Source organism: Megalops cyprinoides, chromosome 12, assembly GCF_013368585.1.
Source record: "Megalops cyprinoides isolate fMegCyp1 chromosome 12, fMegCyp1.pri, whole genome shotgun sequence".
In the NCBI taxonomy this organism is placed as follows: Eukaryota; Metazoa; Chordata; class Actinopteri; order Elopiformes; family Megalopidae; genus Megalops; species Megalops cyprinoides.
Window position 1 is genome coordinate 14,375,595 of NC_050594.1, and position 19,624 is coordinate 14,395,218.

Consider the following 19,624-nt stretch of genomic DNA (forward strand, 5'->3'; position numbering starts at 1 on the left):
TTGATTAAATACAACCACTCAATCCAAAAAATGTGGCTAGGAAACGATTGTTTTGTACTTTGTTGTCTAGCTAGCTGTTTGTTTCCAAATGCTGGCATAACCAACGTTGTCTCTCGGGCACATCAGTTCACTCTTTTCTAAATTCACAGCGCCAGCGAAAGAGAGAGCGAGGCGAAGGAGAAAAACTAATTTGCATTCTGAACGACATTCTTAATGTGGATATTTATTCTAATTTAATTTCTTTCACGCGCATAGCGTACTCCCAGCTTTTATGCCAAAGTCATATTAACCCCTGGCCAGTTAATATTCAGTTGACGACGTCCCCGTGCAACATGAATATTCATGTCGATGGCGATTCGCTGTCGCACACACTTCTCCCCGTTTGAAACGGGAAGGAGCTTCAATGGAGTCGACTCAAAAGCAGCCATGTTGGCTCTCGTTTGTTCTGATTCGGGTATTGGTTGCGGTGCACTTCGTTCCCTCCGTGTCTCCCGCCAGTGACATGTCAGGCGAGTTACCCACCAAAGAACGGGCACTGAAAGGCAGAGAAGAGAAAATGTTCGTGGCAGGTAAATCGTGTCTCTTCCGTGTCACTTCTGTTCTGCCGTGTATTAGGCAACACACGTGCGATCAACCAGTACAAACTTTTATTTACTAACAATACACAAGCCAGTTAATCTAGCTGGCTGTCACGCTAGCGCAGTTAATACTCAGCCCGTTATGTGTGCTATCAAGGGACATGTTTTGGAAACGTTTCCGGGTTCTCTCTTAGATTCACAGAGGAAATGTTGCGAAACATTTTTGGCCTTATCTCAGTTTTTAAAACCGTAAACTAAACTCAGCCCCTCATCTCAATTAAAGAGAGATGTCTGTAACGTTACATCCTACAGCAGCTTGTTTTCAACACCCTTCCCCCATAGTAAGTTTTATATTGATATAATTTTACATACATTGATATATATTTTGCAGTACTCAATATTGCACTGACTTTAAGGAAGTATTTTTTTGACTTTTCATTATTTCAGTCTTTAACCGGGAAGGTCAGCTGAGGACTACTTTCCATACTGATGACATGGGAATGGTGGTAGGGAGATTAATTCGAGGGATTTCATAGCCTATCAACTGCCAGGGGGATGATTAGAAGAGGAAGCTTGGGAATGTGACCAGAGCATCAGGGATAGGGCTCCTCGATAAGCACCACCAGTACACCCATAGCCTTGGTTTAAACATTGTGCCCACAGGACGGAACTGCTGAAGGAGCCCTTCTCAAGGGGCCAAAACGGATCTGCCGGAATGAGAGAGACTTCATGTTATGCGGAGAAAACCACTTTATGATATTTTGGAAGCAGGGTGGCATCTTGTAGTATTTGGAATAGTCTGCTTATGTAGTTTGTGTTCATTTCATCTGAACCACTCGTACCATTAATATCTGGCCCTGCACTTACGATGGTTTTGTCTGTCATGTGCATCAAGCAGGTCTCTTAATGGTCCTGGTAAGATTGCGGGTGTTGTTGAAGGGCCACACTGATTCAGCACCCACGTTCTCTGGAAAAGGCTCACCAAACATCTTCTGGGTGCCTTTTAGCCTGTAAGAAGTCACCACCGCAGCCTGGTTTCCTGGATTCTGGCTTTGTTTTCCCATCTTTGTCATTTCAGGCCTCTCTCTCCTACAGTGGCAGATTGAGCCTGTTGGTGGAAAGTCTCCTCCAAGAGGGGGTAGCATTTTTACAGAGGGGGTAAAATGGGGTCAGTTGCAACAGGAAGGCATCAGTGATTCGTTCTCCCCCCTTTTGATTCCCTCCATTCCCCACTTTCTGCCCTTACTGGTGAAGTGCATTGTGGGAAACGATAAAAACAGTATTGTGCTCCACAGCACTGCATCACTCAGGGGCCCATCTGTCCGTTATGCGCATGAGAGTTCCGCCCCGTCATAAATTCCCGGGCCGTCTGTCGGAGCAGCTCGGGGACACCGCATGGCACAAATCTGTCTCTGTGTCTGACCGCAGGGTGCAGGGGGTGGGGGGGGGAGGAGGGGGGTGGAAGGGTGGGTGAAGGGACCTGCCACTGTCAACTCTGCAGGGCCCGGTTGGCTACAGAAGTGCACTAATCGCCCATGGGCAGTTTTTAAACCTTGGTTTCCCTTATAAATAATAGATTGGTGCATTTATCTCTAGTCTTGTGTTGGGTTTTGCCCAGATCCAAGGCTGGCCTGCTCTCTGAGATGGTACTAGCGGAGGCTGTGGACAGGAGGCAGCAGTATCTCTGTGTCTTGACACTTAGTGAGGAAGTCGCCTCCCTAGTGGTGACTGCATGCCTTGCCTTTCTTTTCTCCTTCCTTAACAGTTGGTTATGGATATCACATGTGGAAAATGAATATATTTTTGGGAGAAGGCTTGCATTAAGGTTGCATCCTTCCTCTGTCACAGTTCTGTGGACAGCACGCTGATATGTATGCTGTGTGTGAGCTGACTATTTGACGGTGTACAGTCTTTACAGCAAACTTGACTGATTTGATGTTGGATACAGCACACTGCCCAATGCAAGCACTGCAGTGGACCCTGTTTCTGAAAACATATAATAACATCATAAGGAAGAAGCGAAATCAGCCCTACTTTGATTTTTTCCCCTTTTTTCAAAGATTAAAAGGAAGAACATTATTGCAGATTGCAAATGGCCCTTGAGGTAAGCTCCATCTGATGCAGGACAGATCTCTGTGTCTGGGTGCTTCACAGCCTAACCATTTGATTGACAGTCTGTATGGATGATAGTGGATGGGAAGAAAGTTCCGTTTCCCCTTCTCCCTCCTTACATTAACATCCAGCACAGGCCACTGGCTCAGACAACAGAGGAAGGTCTAGACAGCAGCAGCTGACCTGTGGACATCACCTGTATCTCTAGGAAATCTGTAGGGGATTTAGCCTGCTGTGAACATAGACAAAAGCACAGACAGTTTGAAGTGTGTCAACTCTTTTTTTTTTCTTTTGACAAGTAGAAGAGGAGGTGACATGAGACAGGGGTTAGGAGTACAGAAAGGTGTGTTGCGAGTGGAGGTTGGATGGGGGGGGGGGGGGGGATTGGGTTGAGGGGTGGGTGTGTTTTACCATGCAGTGAAGATGAGGATTGTTTTATTTATACCTATTGAACCAGGTAGGTCAGGGTTTGCAGGAATGATGTGGGGGGTCAAAGTGAAAGTGGGCATGTGGGATTCCTTAGCCAGTCAAGTGAAGGTGATGACCATGTGGCGTCTGTGATTTGAATCTAACTAGGAAAGCTGGGCAGTCAAATCTACTGTTTGTGATGTCCTCCATTTTGATTTTTATTGGAATGAATTGGCAATTAATTTCAACATCTCCCATTAAAAATAGCACCACCCGCCTTGCAGTGATAGTGTTAACATGCAGGCGGTATTCCGAGCATTCTGAAGATGTGCATTCCAAATTAGATTGTTCGTAGTGAGATGTTTACAAGCATGCAAAACATTCAGCTCATAACTGCAGTTTAATAACAGGAATTCTCAGAATATGCAGTGGTGCAAACATGCTCTTTGGTACCCCTTTGAAGATGGAAGCTGTAAAAAATGGATGGTGGGACTGTAGTACTTGTGTTTCCTATTATGCGTGTAGCTTTTTTGTCCGGATGCAGATTGGGCAGTTGCAAAATGTGCCTGCATTAGAGATAGTGAAACAAGAGGTTGGGTTCAAGGCTTTGTTACTCACATGAATTGAGAATCCACTGCCTCCAGCTGCATTAAGCTTTTAGGTCCCACTATCAAAACGTTCATGGTTATAATTCACCATCTCTGCTTCATGGTTAACATGCATACCAGTACATATGTGTGATTAACACTCAACCATATTCAGTCAAATAATCTGGATAGGTTATGAATTTTGTGATGCATAAATGACTAATAGTCTGACTGAAATGACCTGTATTAATCAGACTTTTAGTCAGCGGTCTCCTCTTTCCAGAAGTATCACATTCAGAGTACATCATTATGCAGTACATTGTATTCAGAATGGGCTCTCTCCATGCTCTTGCTGTATTTTTAGGTCTTCAGTTTTGTAGCTGAAAATCTATTGGCGTGCATGTGAAACGTGGTCAGTGTCCTCGTTCCTTGATTTGTACTGAGGCCCAGAAACTCCGCATCCATCAGCAGCCTCCCTGTCCTTGGTGGACCCCAATCCGGAGAGCCGGCCACTTGGCCAGGCCCAGCCGTGCGAGGTGGTGTGGCCGCTGGCACGCGTGCACGGACGTGCCCCCAGGGGTGGTGGAGAGGCAAGGGACCACCTCGTCCCCCCAACCCGGGGGCGTGAGGATCCTGGCGTTCCGCCCCTTTCCCCCCGTAGGCTTGTCTCGCTGGCACGTTGCCGCAGCGACTGCCCGCTGCAGCCTCTGGTGTAGCGCCCGGAGCACTCGCTGCATCGGAATGAGGAAGAACGCCCTTGGATCAAACGCTGCCGTCTTGCTGACTGTAGCAATCAGGATGAGAGGAGCCGGGTGGGGGTGGGAGTGGGGGTGGGGGGGGCAGTGGGAATGGGGAGTGGGTGGAGGGGGAATGGGGGGTGGTAGTCCTCTCCATAGCAACTGAAAGAGGTTGCTAGGATACTGCTTTGGATTCAAAGAATGGGATAAATGCAGAGCAGTCTTTTTCCCAGTCTTTCCCCTTCCGGAATAAACGTGTGCAGAGCTTAAGATTCAAGAGGTCTCTGACATGACACCATGTCCCTCCTTTTTCCTGAATACTGTAAGGACTGTATTGTACAGGGTGATGTGAGGGGATCCAAGACTGGAGGATTTTGTAGATGTTCTTTTTTAGTGGAGTTATGTTTTCTTTTCTTTGGCATGGCAACGCAGGAGGATTTCCATACTCTCAGTACCTTGTTTTTAGGTAGGGAAGTTTGAAGGATCAAGTACACTTACAACTAAACAAAATAATTTGGTGCTTTTCATAGTACTAGGATTTGAAACAATAGCATTTCAAATGGAATAATTTAAATGCTACCAAAAAAGGTAAAAAACAAAAAGTCACAACAAAATTACCCAGCAACTAAAATTTAACATGGCCATTGTCGAATCCAGAGACGTTCTGCTGCTCCCTTTCACACAGAATGCACTTGGTCTCCTGCCGGCTCGCTGTGCCAGGGGAAAATTTTGAGCCCCAGAGCTCTGTCCCAGGGTCCATTCTCCCCCCCTGAATACCGGAGGTGTGACAGCAGGTCGCACTGTGGAAATGCACACTTGTACACAGACACAAGGCAAGCGCAGCGTCTTCAAACACACCAAGGTGAATAATGCAACCATCCATGGAGTCACTGGCAAATTGGCAGCAGTCATGTACTCCCATCCACCCCTACTCAGTGCCAGAGCTGTTTGAACAGTATGCTCACTGTGTGTACCAACATCCACGAAACCATCCACTCCACTCACACACACACACACACACACACCTCCTCAGACTTCGCCAGCACTTACCTTTCAACTCCACCATCCCACCCCACCCCATTCTCTAATCCATCCCACTCCTCCCAAAAAAAAAAAAAAACTCCCATGATGCCTTGCAGCAGGACAGAGCCGGTGCCCATTTAAAGCGCCAGGCTGCTCCGGGAGGTGGGAGATGGGGAAAGGGAAGAGGGAGGGAGTGTCGCTCAGGGGGTAAAAAAAAAAAAAGAAAGGGGTTCGATACTGCAGATTCTCCTTATCGTGGACCCAGGCTTCTCCCTTCGCAGGGGTACAAGCGAGGGTTTCAGGAAGTGGCAGGGGCAAAGCGGGGGGGATGGGCGAGGGCCAGGTGCCAGGACGGGGGCCATGCTGGAAACGGGAGACCGTCTGGGAAAAAAAAAATGGAGCTGAAAGACAGCAGATCCTGAAGGGTGGTCGGCAGCAGCGTCTGGTGGTCGCAGTGTAGGGTGGCAATGGTGCAGATGCGGGTCATTTTTTCTTGTTCCGAAAACATTGCGAAAGCATCCACATATGAGAAAAAAAGAGGAAATCTGAATTCCGCTTGACTCTTGCCGGGTGGTGATTTTTGTGGGGGAAAAAAAAACAAGGAAGAAACAGTAGATGTTTGTTTTCTCGCTTTCCAAGTTTTAAAAAGAAAAACCCTTCCCTCGCGTATTTCTCCTAAGTTTTTCTTCCGAGCGCGCTGACCCTCCCTTCATTTTTTTTCCCTTCCCTTCTTCCTCATGTTCGCTGTGTCCTTTTCTCCGTTTTTTATTCGCAATGTTGCGTTTTTTGGCAAGGCGAAGGCTGGCAGGGGGACAGTGAATGCTGCCAGACTGGCACAGGCTGGACCTCTGCCAGCGCTCAATGGGAGAGGTACTGACAGCAGAGGTTGGTGAGCAGTGGGAGATTGTGAGAGAGAGAGGGTAGGGTGATAGGAGGAAGAAGGGAGGAGGAGGAGGTTGTGGGGTTTTTGGTGGGGGGGGGGGGTGTGTGTGTGGGGGGGGGGGGGTTGAGAGAGAAAGAATGGCAGGAACACAGAGAGATAACTTGGCAAGGATTGGGCGCCGGGGCGTTGGTATGTGTCAGTGTGTTCTTGGCCGGAAAGGCAGGATTTTTTTTTTTTTTTGGACGGAATGGTTCCGTGTTTATCTGCCGCCTGAAGCCATCACCATTTGAAAGCCTGAAGAATTTCTTCTTACTCGCCGCTGATATCATCTGTTGCTGCTGATTGGCTTTTTGCCCACACAACTCCCTGCACACCCTCTACCCATACCCTCCTTCTTTTCATCTTCATCCTCCTTCTTTTCACTCCATCTCTCTGTATCCACTGCTTATTGTCTACACTACACTTTACTCCAATCTTTTCTGACCAGATTTTCTCCCATCTTTACTGCTGGAAAAAAAACCTACGAGAAGAACAAGAAGGAGAGAAATGTGTGTGCATTTCCAAAGTGTGGGATCGCCAGCTGGACAACTTCAACTTCAGGAGCAACTTCAAATTGACACCCTTTTAAAAGTGACTGCAATGCTGGGCATCTTCTTCTCATTCATACATCCTCCTTTGGCACACATGTTCCAGTGTATATGTTTTTAGGATGGAACGTTGCCTTTTTTGCCATCAGTCTTACCCAAGTGTAGTCGATTTTTAGGCCTTTAAGAAGTATACTTCTAATGTTATGACTTTTCAGGTGCGTTTGTACAGAATATTTTCTGTAGTTGTTACTATAGAGGGCTTCATGGCTGTGCTGTACCATCAGAGGCAGCTCATGGCTCAATCATGCCCGATGAATTGAGCTCTTTCCCTTCCTTCTTACAGACTCTAAGGGTTTTTTTGTCCCTTCATTTCAAACCCCAAACAAGCATAGTGTTCACCCAAATCCCATTTCCTCTGGTTTCCTTATCAACAGGATGTGTTTCTCCTGTTTGTGTACTGTTAAGAAAACAGTTCTATTTTTGATTAATTTATTTCTGGAAGTGCTTTTTTAATGAAGATAATGGATCTTTCACTGGAAGCTGTGCTTTAAACACCCAGAACATTTTTTTAATCTACAGGCAAAATTACGTTTTAACAACTGAGAGTTTTTTTGTTTTGTCTACCATGGAGGCCTGCCATCCTATTTTCGATGTGATCTCTATGTTCTTGTTTACCAACCCAAATGAGTAGCTTCCCCATTCAGAACAGGAGGATAAGGTGACACTGATCAGGGAATAAAGCCAGGAACTTAAGCACAAACCCAGGAATCTCTGGTGTTTTTCCACTCTCTGATGTCACACTCAATCCCTCTCCTCTAAAAGAGCTGCAGAGATGGTCAAGCAGAGGTGTCTTTAGTTTTAGTTGTATGTGCAGCCTCTCACAACTTTACAAGATAGCTAGCTCACTACTCACTATAACGCGGAGTCTGCAGCTTGTGTTTCTGTACAGAAGTGCCAAGTTTGGAGAAAGCTGGCAGGAGGCTATCCCCAGATCCTCAGAGTGGGTGAACCAGAGGCAGATAAGGGGCTATGGAAATCCACTCTGGACTGGTAAACAAGATGGCCCATATTGGAGGAGCGCCGTGTGTGAGGCGAAGACGTACTCCCATTGCTTTAAACCCTCAGTGCTTCCTTTAATCTGAAGTTTGTTGAGATTAGAGACTGAGCGTAGGAAATGGGCCAGTTACACTCTTTAGTACCTGCTCTGGAGGCGAGTGCATTTATCCGTTGGCTAATGTTAGCCTGCGCCGCGCATAAACCGCTATTCTCTCTCGCTAGCCAGGCCTGACATTTCCACGCTAAGTCACTTTAGTCGTCTTAGCGCTAATCCGCGCACACATCTGTGGGGTTCTCCTTCCTTTTCAGTGTTTTAATTCCAGTTCACTGCAGCTTTTCCTTGTTACATCATCAGAGAGCGCGATGATACAAGCCCCAAAAACAGCCCTGCCTAAGGGTTATGGAGGTTAACATTCGGCTGTGACCTATGAACCAGGGTGGCGTTGACTCTCGGTACAGAATTAGCGCAGGTTTGTTATAGCATGGCAGTCACATAGCTGTCACAGTTGCAAAGTACCTATAACAGACTGTTGGGGGGGTGCGGGTGGGGGCTAAAGCTATTTAATCTTCTAAGTATCTTCCAATGTAGATGCACCAGCTTTGATCCTGCTTAGCAAGAACATGCCAGGCAAAGCTGAGCTAATCCGGCTATACGGTTTCATTTAACTGATGCTGAGTTGAGTGGGGCAGTGGAAGTGGACTGATGCTGCAAGCTTGGTCAAACGATGAGCGCTTCAGCACCCCTCCACACCACGCTAAACTGCAGTTTGCCTCCATCAAACCCTACCCAAGCACACATGCATACAAATGCGGGTCAGAAACGCGCAACCCAGGACAGTGTTCTTTCAGCCGCGTTCCGGTGCATTCCGGAACCCACTAGGACAGCTGAAGAGCTTTAACATTACTGTCTCTTTCCTCCTCTAGAGAAGCACGCTGTGAATGGTAACCCTGTGGTGGAGCCTTTCCCTGAAGGCACCGAGTTGGTCATGTTTGGTGAGCCTTCCTCTCCTTGCTTTCATGCTATAAAATCACCACACATACACACCAGGAAGGGGGGTGTCAGTGGTTCTGAGGTGAAGGCCTGTTTTTATCATACATTGACCAGACATAACTAGTTACTTTTCCATTACATTACATTATCTTCATTTAGCAGACACTCTTATCTGAGGTGACTTACATAGGTTTCAATTTTTATGTTATTTGTTTATACAGATGTATATTTACCAAGGCAATTGTGGGTTAAGTACCTTGCCCAAGGGTACAGCAGCAGTGCCCCAGCAGGGAATTGAACCACTAACCTTTCAGCTACAATCCCTGCTCCTTACCGCTACGCTATACTGCTGCCCCACAAAATTATTTTTGTAAGAATTTTGCTTGGATGAGGTCTGGATGCAATGTGTATGTGTAAACATGCCTCAGAGGAGATGGGCTCTGACAGTGTTTCTGTATTGCAGGGATGGGCTGTTTTTGGGGTGCAGAGAAACGTCTCTGGCAGATACGGGGTGTGTTTTCCACCCAGGTGGGCTACTCTGGAGGTGTCACCCCTAATCCCAACTACCAGGAAGTGTGTACAGGTATCTGTCACCCGAGGCAGCATTATGCGTGATATAGGCCTACGCAGACAGCAGTGACAACAGTCAGTAGACAGTCACGTACAAAGTGCCTCAAATTCATGTCACAGCGAAAGCAGCAGACAGTGGTCTCTCCCTGTGTACTGAAATGCAAAAAATTCACTTCTGCTGCCCCTTGAGGAATTTCAAGTATGTGACAGTCTCTGTGTTAGTGACAACAGAGAAGGTTCCACTTCTACATTGATATACCCAATATGAAGACAACATTTGAAACATTTAGACATTACAGTTTTACTTCTAGATAACTATAATTTTAGCCAGTCAACTCTGGACTATGTCTGCACTCATAGCGGCTATACAAAAGGTTGAGATAATTGTTCTATGATGCTCGTAGTCTTAACAGTTAAGTGCTGTATTATTATGTTTGGCCTTTACTGGTGTTCACAAACAGCCATATTTCTTTGTTTTACTACCTAAAATACACCTTCAGAAGATTCCAGAAGCTTTTGTGGCAACCTCCACATTTTCTGTACTTCGGAGTATGAAGGAAGTGTCATTCTTTGTATTATACTGGTACAGCAGTGGCTGACTGCCATTGCTGCTCCAGTTCTTACCCACACCTTTTTTCATTTCAGTTTGAATTAGTCTAGCATGTAACTGGGAGCAGTGAGGTATTCGAATTGCGTAGTGAGGTAGTCGAATTGCACAGAACTTGTCCACAGCTCTGTGCTAAGGCCAGTTATGTTTGTTGTAAAGTCGCCCGTGTGTGTGTGTAGGGGAGAGAAAGAGTATGTCTGTAACTGTGTGTGTACTTGTGTGTGTGTGTGTGTGTGTGTGTGTCCCTTCTGGTGATGCCAAGCAGTGATTTAGAAAGGGAATCCTTCAGACTTCTTGCATCAGGTATGCAGGGCATGCACAGAGGCAGAAAGGGGAATATGGGAAATACCTGGATACTGAGAGGGAGAGTGGATGTAACCACCTGCCCTGTTGACCAGGAGCAACGTTTCCAACCAAAAACACATAGGGGATCACAGTACACGCCCCCCTGCAGAATAATGAACAGAATGAGTCAGAAGCATCCTGCAGTGCTTAAAAAACCCCTCCTGGTCCTCACTGCACCCCCCCCCACACACACACACACACACCCGCATCTGCAGTGCCTTTCCCAGCATGCAATGCTCCGTCTCCCCCCTGCTGTGACCTACTTGCAGGGAGGCAGTTGGTTCAGTTCCGCAGTGTTGTGTGAGAAGCTCCTGTGCTGCCCGGCCCTCCTGCCCAAGCTTCCCCCTCTGCTGTAACAGCCTCTGTGTCGGCACTCCCACATTCCTGCCTCCTACCCTGAGAAGCCAGCCTGGCTGTAGCCTGCATGGAGCTCGCACATAGTCTGGCCAGCATATAACCAGCATGTAGCATGGCTATAGCCAGCACATAACCAGCACATAGCCTGGCCATAGCCAGCACTTAGCCAGTACTTAGCCTTGGATGAAGACTTTTCCGGCCCAACAGCAGAAATACTAATGTATTAATATAGAAGGAACTTAGTTTTAGTATTACACACATGCGCACACACACACACACGTTCACATATATCAACATGACATTGAAGTAGCAAGTAAAGGGGAACAAAAAAATCACGGAAACAGGAAAAGATATTGTAGGGAAGGATGTTCCTGACCCCTCCCTTTTCCCGCCCTCCGCTGTAAGCAAAGCGACCCCAGAGAAAGAACGGCTCACACCTGCTTATCGTCTGGCTTCCTAATTAACAGAGGTGATACACATTGCAACCGGCTGTGGGAAAAAATAGAAAACACTTACCTTAATTTACACACAAATTAGCAGTCAATTACCATCAGCTACCAGTAATACAGCACCTCCTGTCTACCCACGTTTTCGTAACATTCATCCCAGAAGGGCCACAGCATACTTGCTTATACCAGCCAGAATATGTGTATGTGAAAAAAAGATGTAATGGGCTTAGTGAAGGTAAAGAATGGCACCTTGGTATACATAAGGTGAATTATACTTAACAACACAACTTCACCAACATGCTTAAAGAGCTAATAGGCAATAATTAACTGTTTCAACTTTGTTATTAACCAGTCCACACTTAATGGGTTAGACTAGAGTTAGGTAATTGTATTCTGATTGTGGTGGGCAGAAACAGCAGAGGTGAGCATGGGGGTCAGGAGAGGATCGGGTAGGTGGGGTAAATTCACCTAATTGGCCTCTTATCCAGCCTTTGCTGGGTTTGACAGAACTCCTTTATACTGTCAGAATTTAACCACAGTGCAGGTTTACATTATGCATCTTTAGCATACCTCTGTTTTATTACCTCACCCCGTCCTGCTTCAGTAAGGTTGAAACTGGATTGAGTTTGAACTTTGTGAGTGGGGGTGAGATTTGAGGAGTGTCGCAGGGATGACCCCCCCCCCCCCCCCCATTTGTTTCAACAGAGCTGCAAATGACCCAGAAGCACACCCATGCAGCGGTGATGCTCCTGGGCCAGGTGTGATCGGGGAGGGGAAACCCCAGGAAGGTTTGGTGGTTTAGCAGTCAGAACTGCACAGTGAAGGGGGCTGTGTGCTGGCTCTGTGAACCTGTGTGATGCATTGCCATGAGACTGAGGTCATAAGTTGTGAGGAACCGCTCCCCAAGCATGTGCATGCTGCCATCTGATAAGTCACTTTGCTTCTGCGTCACACACAGTGTGAGTATCCCCTTGTGTGCCTGGGTGTCCTCTTATGTGCCTGCATGTAGTTTTTATGTAAGAATGCATGTATGTATGTATGTGTGTGTGTGTGTGTGTGTGTGTGTGTGTGTGTATAGTGTGAGTTTATCTGTATACTTGTTTTTGCAGTGTGAGCTTTTTCTGTGTGTGGGGCAGGTCAGGTTGGGGGGGGGGGGGGGGCGTTACCAGCTAACCGGGCCACTCCGTCTGGAAGCCCATGGGCTGCTTGTCGAAGCTGTGGGGTCCTGGCAGCTGCAGGCTGAGGAGGTGCCCCCTGCTGTGCCTGTGTGCTTTTGGCAACTTCCTGCCTGAAACAGGCGCTTTGCTCCCACGCTGCCCAAAGCCATTCTCACCGTTTCATCACACACACAAAAGATAGACTTGACAGTATGTGAAGCTAAATATACACTACTGAGTTGGTATGTATTTTATTTAATTCTAATGCATAAGTCTTTCTGTCTTCACCTCTATCCGTGACTCATAATCTTTTGTGTTGGTGAGTGTAGTGGAGAAGTGAGTGAGAGCCACATGCATACTTTGTTATATGAGTATGTTAAGAGTCATATTAAAAAGAGCATGATAGTTTAATGCAAAAGTATGACTTAAGTGACTCTTAAGTGTCATCAAATACTACTGCTACTAATAATAATAATAATAATAATAATTTTCATTGTCTTCTCCAGGTCTGACAGGGCATGCAGAGGTTGTGAGGGTGGTCTTCTTTCCACAGGAAGCGAGTTTTGAGAAACTTCTCAAGGTTTTCTGGCAGAGCCACAACCCTACTGAAGGTAGCTATCCCCATCCCCCCCCCCCCCCCCCCCCCCCCACCCACACACACACACACACACACACACACACACACACACACACCTCATTGCCCTGGGAGAAGGCAGGATCCCCAGTGGAAGGGAAGTTTGCTGGAGCAGAAGAGCATGGCTTGACTCAAAGAGGAGGGGTGTGTCTCAAAGGGGGGCGGGGGGGGGGGGGGGTGGGGCAGCGACAGCCAGACAGAGCGTGCTAATGTGTCTGAAGCGCAGTCCAGTCATCCGTGAGAGGGAGGCCAGTGTGGTCTGCTGTTGCCCCCACTAAAGGGGTTACCCCTGAGCTACTGTAACTGACCGCGGTATTTTACACACAAGAAGAAGAACGAGGCGCAGAGAAAAAATCCAGGGAAGGCGTGCTCCGCGGCACAGTGCCACCACTGACGTACCCCTCACCTAACCGATGGGCTGGCTGTCTGTCATGTGGGACGTTTTACAAAGTCGGAATCTGAGTGCCACTCCTCACGCGGAGTGCTCAGTGTTATGAAGTAACCTCCTGCAGCAGTGCATAAAGTGTGGTGAGATGAGATATCAGAGCCTAGGAGAAGCAGACTCACCCACCGGCCCCATGAGTAGAGGAGAGGGGGATGTCTCTCACTTTCCTCTCTCCCCCTCTCTGTCTCTCCCTCACTCTGTTTCCCTTTCTTGCTCACCTCTCTGTCTCCCTGTCTTTATTTAAGTTGCTCTGAATTTCCCTTCCTCTCCCTCTATTCCCCCCCACCCCCCCCCCCAAACACACACAAACACACACACACATATTTCTGCCTCCACGGGCTGGTGATGTAACAGCATTAATACTCCATGAGGCAGCCCGGCACTCTGCTCACCCACCCGGAAGAGAATCAGCAAAACAAAAAAAGGAGAAGTTTGATCAAAGATTCATGAAGCTTGACCCGAGAATCCGTGAGTGTACGTGCCCCACACACTCACACACACACTCAAACACACACACACACACACACACATACGCGCATGCACACACACACACTGCTGCTGCTGGTCAGGGCGTGGCATTTGCGCAACAATCCTTTGTATGTATAAGCATTGCTTCGTAGAGGAAACTGTACACTCATCAGTGCTACCGTCTGCAGTGCTTGTTTGTACTGCGGCCTGCTTGGGGGATACATTTGAACTCCTGGGCACTTTCTGTTGGCCCACTGAACTTGCGTGAACGCAAAGCATGGCATTAGCTGCTTGTATGCAAACAGCCGCTGCGCCCGCTGTGCCCCTCTGAGCCTGCAGACCTCTGCCTACTTGGTGTGCCACAGCTCAGAATGGCCCTTTACCACCAGTGAAGTGAAGCCAGGCTGCCCAGCCTTCTCCTCCAGTCTCAGCTGGGATAGCAACACCGCCAGCCAATCAGAAAGTCCCAGCAATCTGAAACTGCCCATTCTTAACCCCCAGTCTTTTGTGTTGGGACATACCTAGCTGACAAATTCTTCCCTGTCCACTGTCCAGCTCCGCCCAAGCACATATACACACACACACACAGACACACACACACAGTCCCTATTTTGTGGTGTTATTGCATGGAAGTATGGAAATGAAAGCAACACCACAGTGTCTCCTGTGCAGAAAGAGACCTGAAACGAGAGCCATCGTCCCTGTGTGGCTTCAGATAACTGGACCTGATAATTGCTTCTGTAGCGATGCAATTACCTCGAGGCAGAATGGGAGGGGCAGAGAGTCATGTGTACACAAACATGCATCTTTCCGGCTCCTTCACACACACACACACACACACACACACACACTTAAAGCAGCCGTTGGTTACATCCTCATTAAAGGGAGCCGTGGTGAATCCCCCCTACATTCCCTGGGGACCCCAAGTCTTTCAGTCTGTCTGGAGGATAAGGATGTCTTATCTTCTCCTTCCTTACCCAACCCCCTCCTCCCTCATACCCCCCCGGTACCCCCCCCCACCCCCTTGTCCCGTCAGCACATCCGCGGAGCAGTGGCCTGTCCCCGAGGCGGCTGCCTCATCCCTCTGCTCCTCTTTTATCTCTTAGTCACTTGCCCCCCCCCCCCCCCCCACACACACACACACAGCGCTCTGGAAAAGCTGTGCTTTTCCCCCTTTTCTCCCTCTCTCTCTCTCTCTCTCATTTTTTAAAAAGACATGTAGTAATCATGCCATTGGCTGCTGTCAGCGCTGTGTTAGCCTATGAGCTTCAATGGTTTCCCTTGTGTAAGCGCACGCATGCAACTAGAGAGCCACAATGGCCGACACGGAAGCATTCCACCCAGAGCAGTTGCAGCATTGGGTTATGAGGGTCGGTAGGCTCCTCCAGAAAGTGCCTGCAACAATGACTGAAGGGAAGGTCGTGTCTCACCCTTCCATGCTGCCTTGTGTGGTAATGTGTTTTTTTCCCTTTTCTGAGAGTGTGTATGTGTCATGTGGTGGGTAGTAAATGCAATTTTGTGATTTTTAAGGCCTGGAATTTTCTGAATCCTTCCTTCTTTAAAATATTGTGTCATCACAATCAGTGGTGCATTTCTTAGCTACTCAGAGCTTGGCTGGAAAAGAGCATCACCAGTCACCAGGGCTTATTTCTGAGGGTGGATGGTTGGGGGGGGGCTGGCATATTTAAGGAATCTCCTCTATCGAAAGTCTTTCAGGGGTGACCTTGAGAGCCCCCACCCCCCCACCTCCCCCAACCCTGTTCCAACCGCCCCTTCGTGCCTCCCCCTCCCCAGTATGATGAAAAAAGGCCCCTCATTACTATGTGTCACTTCAAAAGAGTGGCAGTTGCGCGGAATTTAATTTATGTAGATTGTTGTGGGAGTGGGCGGGGGAGAGCCGTGCCGGCTCAGACGCAGAGACAGATTTGTATACGTTAGGCTCATCGCCGGTGATTAGGGGCCTCCAGTGACAAGAATATTAATTACCCCTGATGAGACAAAACAGCCATCGCCCCCCGACATCCCTCCCTACACCCCGAAAAGGCTAGAGTAGGGGCCGTGTGTGGAGGGGATTGCAGTGTAGCAGATGAAAAAAAAAATAGAGGCGTCTGCTCAGTAAGGTAGCAGGCCTGAGTTTCTGAGGGGGAGGGTTCTGTTTCTGAGGGGGGGTGGAAAGGTTGCTTGGGTCCATATTGTGTATCTTTGCAGATGAAGGCCAAACCGGGGGTGTATTCATATTTTAGAGATTTGGGGGGGTGGAACCTCCCTCTCCAGTGTAGCTCCTGCTCAGGGATGTTGTTTTTTTGGGGGATGTGCATGAGAGGGTTGTACTCTGAAAGAGTAGATAAAACATGCAGGGTTCTGTCTGTGCCTCCGCTGGCTGGACCGCTGTGTGTTCGGCAGCCCCACAACGGGTGCAGGAGTAGCCGTAGCTCCTCGCGGTCGTTAAGGGGGAAGTGGTGCGTGAGGACGGGCAATCTGCTCACAGTCACATGGCTCCGCTCCTCCGGTCCAACGCCCCACCCCCCACCCGCCCCCCCACTGAGATGTGCACGAGTCTAAGCGCACGTGGGGTACAGTCCGGGCACAAACAGAGCAGCCGTGCCTGTCTCATCCCATAATACTCAGCCGCCGTGCCTTCGGTGGCGCAGTTTTGATTTGGGTCAGGGATAGTTAGGGGGGCACTCCGTCCTTCCCTCGTATGTCTCCACTGCCATGGGAGGGGAGGGGGGGCGCTGGGGGGGGGGTGTGGAGGGCGGGACCTTAACCCCACCCCCTGGTTGCATTTGGCATGTGGGGTTGGAGGTGGGGGTGACCCTGACTTTGGCTGGGTATGACCAGCCCACAGCCTCGTTCCCCTGCGTCAGTGTCTTACATAAGAGGGGGTGTAAAAATAGATGCTCTGCAGCCTCTCACACGCACAGCCGGGCCCGCAGGCCTGAGGAGCTCCGTGTTCCGGAGCACTGCCTAACCCCCCTGGGACCCCTGCTCCTATCTCTCCGACTCCTTAATAGCGGCAGTCCCAGTCCTACAGCTCCATTTTGGCTCTTTTATTGAAGCCAGAGTGCTTTGTGTTGTTGTACTCGGGCACAGCGTGCCACGTGAACAGTGTAAGGTGTCCGCTCTGTAAATATTAATAGGATGTACAGGTGTTTAGCAGCATCACCCGCTTATAAAGCTGTTTTTGCTTTCAGGGAACTCCTGTGTTTTTGTGTTACAGCAGGGAGAGGATGCGACACTGCCACTGTCACTGTCTCCCGTTACTACGCGTGCTCATGTGCTCTGACATCAGCATTCCACTCAGAGATGCTCCGAGTCAATGAATGACTTTGACGGCCATGTATACATGTATGTTTGTGGAGGGGGAACTCACCCTGGCCCAAGTGTGTGTGTGTGTGTGTGTGTGTTTATAGGGGGTGGGGAGAGACTGTGGAACTTGCCCTGGACCTCTAGCTCTCTCCTGCTCGGCATGCTGGGATGGACAGTAGCAGTGAAGTGATGCTTGGATTATTAATGGCGAGGGGGACAAAATGGGAAGCAGGATGGCAGAGAGGAGCAGCTAATCTGAGGGCTTCAAGCTGTTACATGGATCAAGGATTCTCCTGCAGAGGGTCCAGGCCAGGGCTGGGGGGAAAGACAAACAAACACCAAGACTTGTGTACGGACTGATAACTGGTACTTTCAGGCCACATTTGACCACTGTCTCAACCTTAGTGTAGGAGAGTCCCTGCGCCAGTCTTAGGGAGCCACTGCGCATATGCTCTATCCTGTGAGGTGGTTGTACATATTCTTACAGCGCTCCAAATTATGGCGCCCTGCCCCCCCTCCTCCTCTTCCCCCCTCCTCCCCCCCATCCCAGTCTTTTCATAGCAGCCGGTTTCCCTTTTAATCTGATTAACTTCTTACCAATTTATCTCTCTTTTTTGCTTGCAAATAAAAAACACACAAATCTGTGCGTAACACACCCGTCCCCCACACTCCCCTCCTCCTCTTTATGTCTGCGCGCCCCTTTGCATTTCTGAATGCAGTCATGTGAGAGTGGCACATTGAGAGAGGGAGGAAGAGGGAGAGGGAGAGAGAGAGAAGGAGAGGGCCTCGGTTCAGGTGCCTGTAGCTGCGGTTATACAGTCAGACGGTCCACAGAATGTAGGCTGCAGGAAGATGGAGAGTAACTGATGCGGAGTGAGGTAGAGATGGGGGGCGGAGCGGTGTTGGGACAGCTGGGGGTCCCCATCCTGGGGAGCTGTGTTTCTCTGTCCAGCCCGGTTACTTTGAGTAACAGATTTAAGCAAAGCATTTTTCTTGCTTAAATTTCTTCTTTTCCGGATACTTCCGCGGCACTTAATTCCAGCCACCATCCAAGCCTTAGGTCTGTGTAAAGTGTGGGGAAAGAAAGGCAGCTCTTGCCTTAATTTGTCTCTCAAAGATAGGGCCAAAGTGTGTAGGTTTAGGCTTTGTATCCTCCTTGCCAGATAGATGGGGGGGAATGCACTAAGTCCTGGGCTAAGGGCCAAGCACATGATAAACAGACCGCCCTCCCACCACCACAGAGCACCCCCAACCTGAAAAGCACTTTCACATCACCACGTATCTGCCCCCCTCCTCTATCCCCCAGCTCCTTTGCCCAACGGCAGGGTCACAGCAGAGTGTGAAGTGCTAAATCCACAGAGAAACTGAAGAAATGCAAAGCGGTTATCCAAGTTGCGGAGAGCGAAAGGGAGGCCGAAATCCCTGCGGCGTTGTTTGGTCACGTGACCGTGCCGCCTCAGGAGCCAGCAGCAGCCGTCACAGCTCTCCCCATATGTCTATGGATGACCGGATCCCAATGTCACAGGCCCCATGGGCTTATGGTGCAGATTAATATTCATATAGACACAGATGTCTGCGTATATATTATAGGTTAGACTGTGAGCCTGATACTATAACACGTTGACTTAATGTCACCAATCCCTGCTCAGAAGGCAACGATGAATAAATGTATATCTGAGTGTTGCTGAAATTGTTCCGTACCCAAGAAGAAAGGATACAGTTCTTGTCCTCATCCTTGTCTATGTTGTTAATATTATTTTTTTCAAAGGTCAAGCTTAGGTATAGAGGAAACGTGCTCTCACGCACATGAAAAGCTTTGAGAAATTAGTTGACCTTTAGGGCAACCTGGGGCACCTATGCCCCCCCACCCACCCACCCCAAACCACCGCTGCTTTCAGAAGCATGGTGCTCATGAATAATTAAGCAAGAACAGGGGAGACTCTTATTAATAATTCCTGGGGTCTTTGATGAGTGTTGAAAAAGGGAGGGTACTGTAAAAGAGATGAGGTGCATTTTTTTCCTTTGAAATTCTCATAACGGACAGAAGCAGGAAGATTTCCAGTAATCAATGAATATGGATATGTAGACATATTCGCATATCTACTGGTCGATATGTTTAAGTGTTGGGTCTGTTGTGGAGCTGTCATGTTGCGTTTCATCTCTCATCTTCCCATTTTACTGTAGAAATTGCCTCCTTGTTTCTGATTGGCTGGTACAAGTATGATGTCATGCTTTTCCCCTCCTCACTTCAAGTGCAGTACTGTGCACTCATATGTCCAATTCAGGAGATGCTGAAAAGAAACCAACCAACAAATCCTCCC

The 19,624-nt window shown here is 48.5% G+C and overlaps 1 protein-coding gene across 2 annotated transcripts in view; it reads left to right on the plus strand.

Moving 5' to 3' along the window:
- The first annotated feature begins 358 nt into the window (after positions 1–358).
- si:ch1073-358c10.1 (mitochondrial peptide methionine sulfoxide reductase) overlaps positions 359–19,624 on the plus strand; it is a 28,111-nt gene continuing 8,845 nt past the window's right edge. The window contains exons 1-4 of one of the 2 annotated variants that reach the window (XM_036542146.1): positions 359–569; positions 8,896–8,964; positions 9,426–9,545; positions 12,954–13,058. In XM_036542146.1, the coding sequence (XP_036398039.1) occupies positions 404–569; positions 8,896–8,964; positions 9,426–9,545; positions 12,954–13,058 (460 nt within the window). In that variant the 5' untranslated portion in view covers positions 359–403. Of the gene's footprint in view, positions 570–8,409; positions 8,442–8,895; positions 8,965–9,425; positions 9,546–12,953; positions 13,059–19,624 lie in introns of those variants that run through there. The other variant, XM_036542148.1, reaches the window with a different exon arrangement.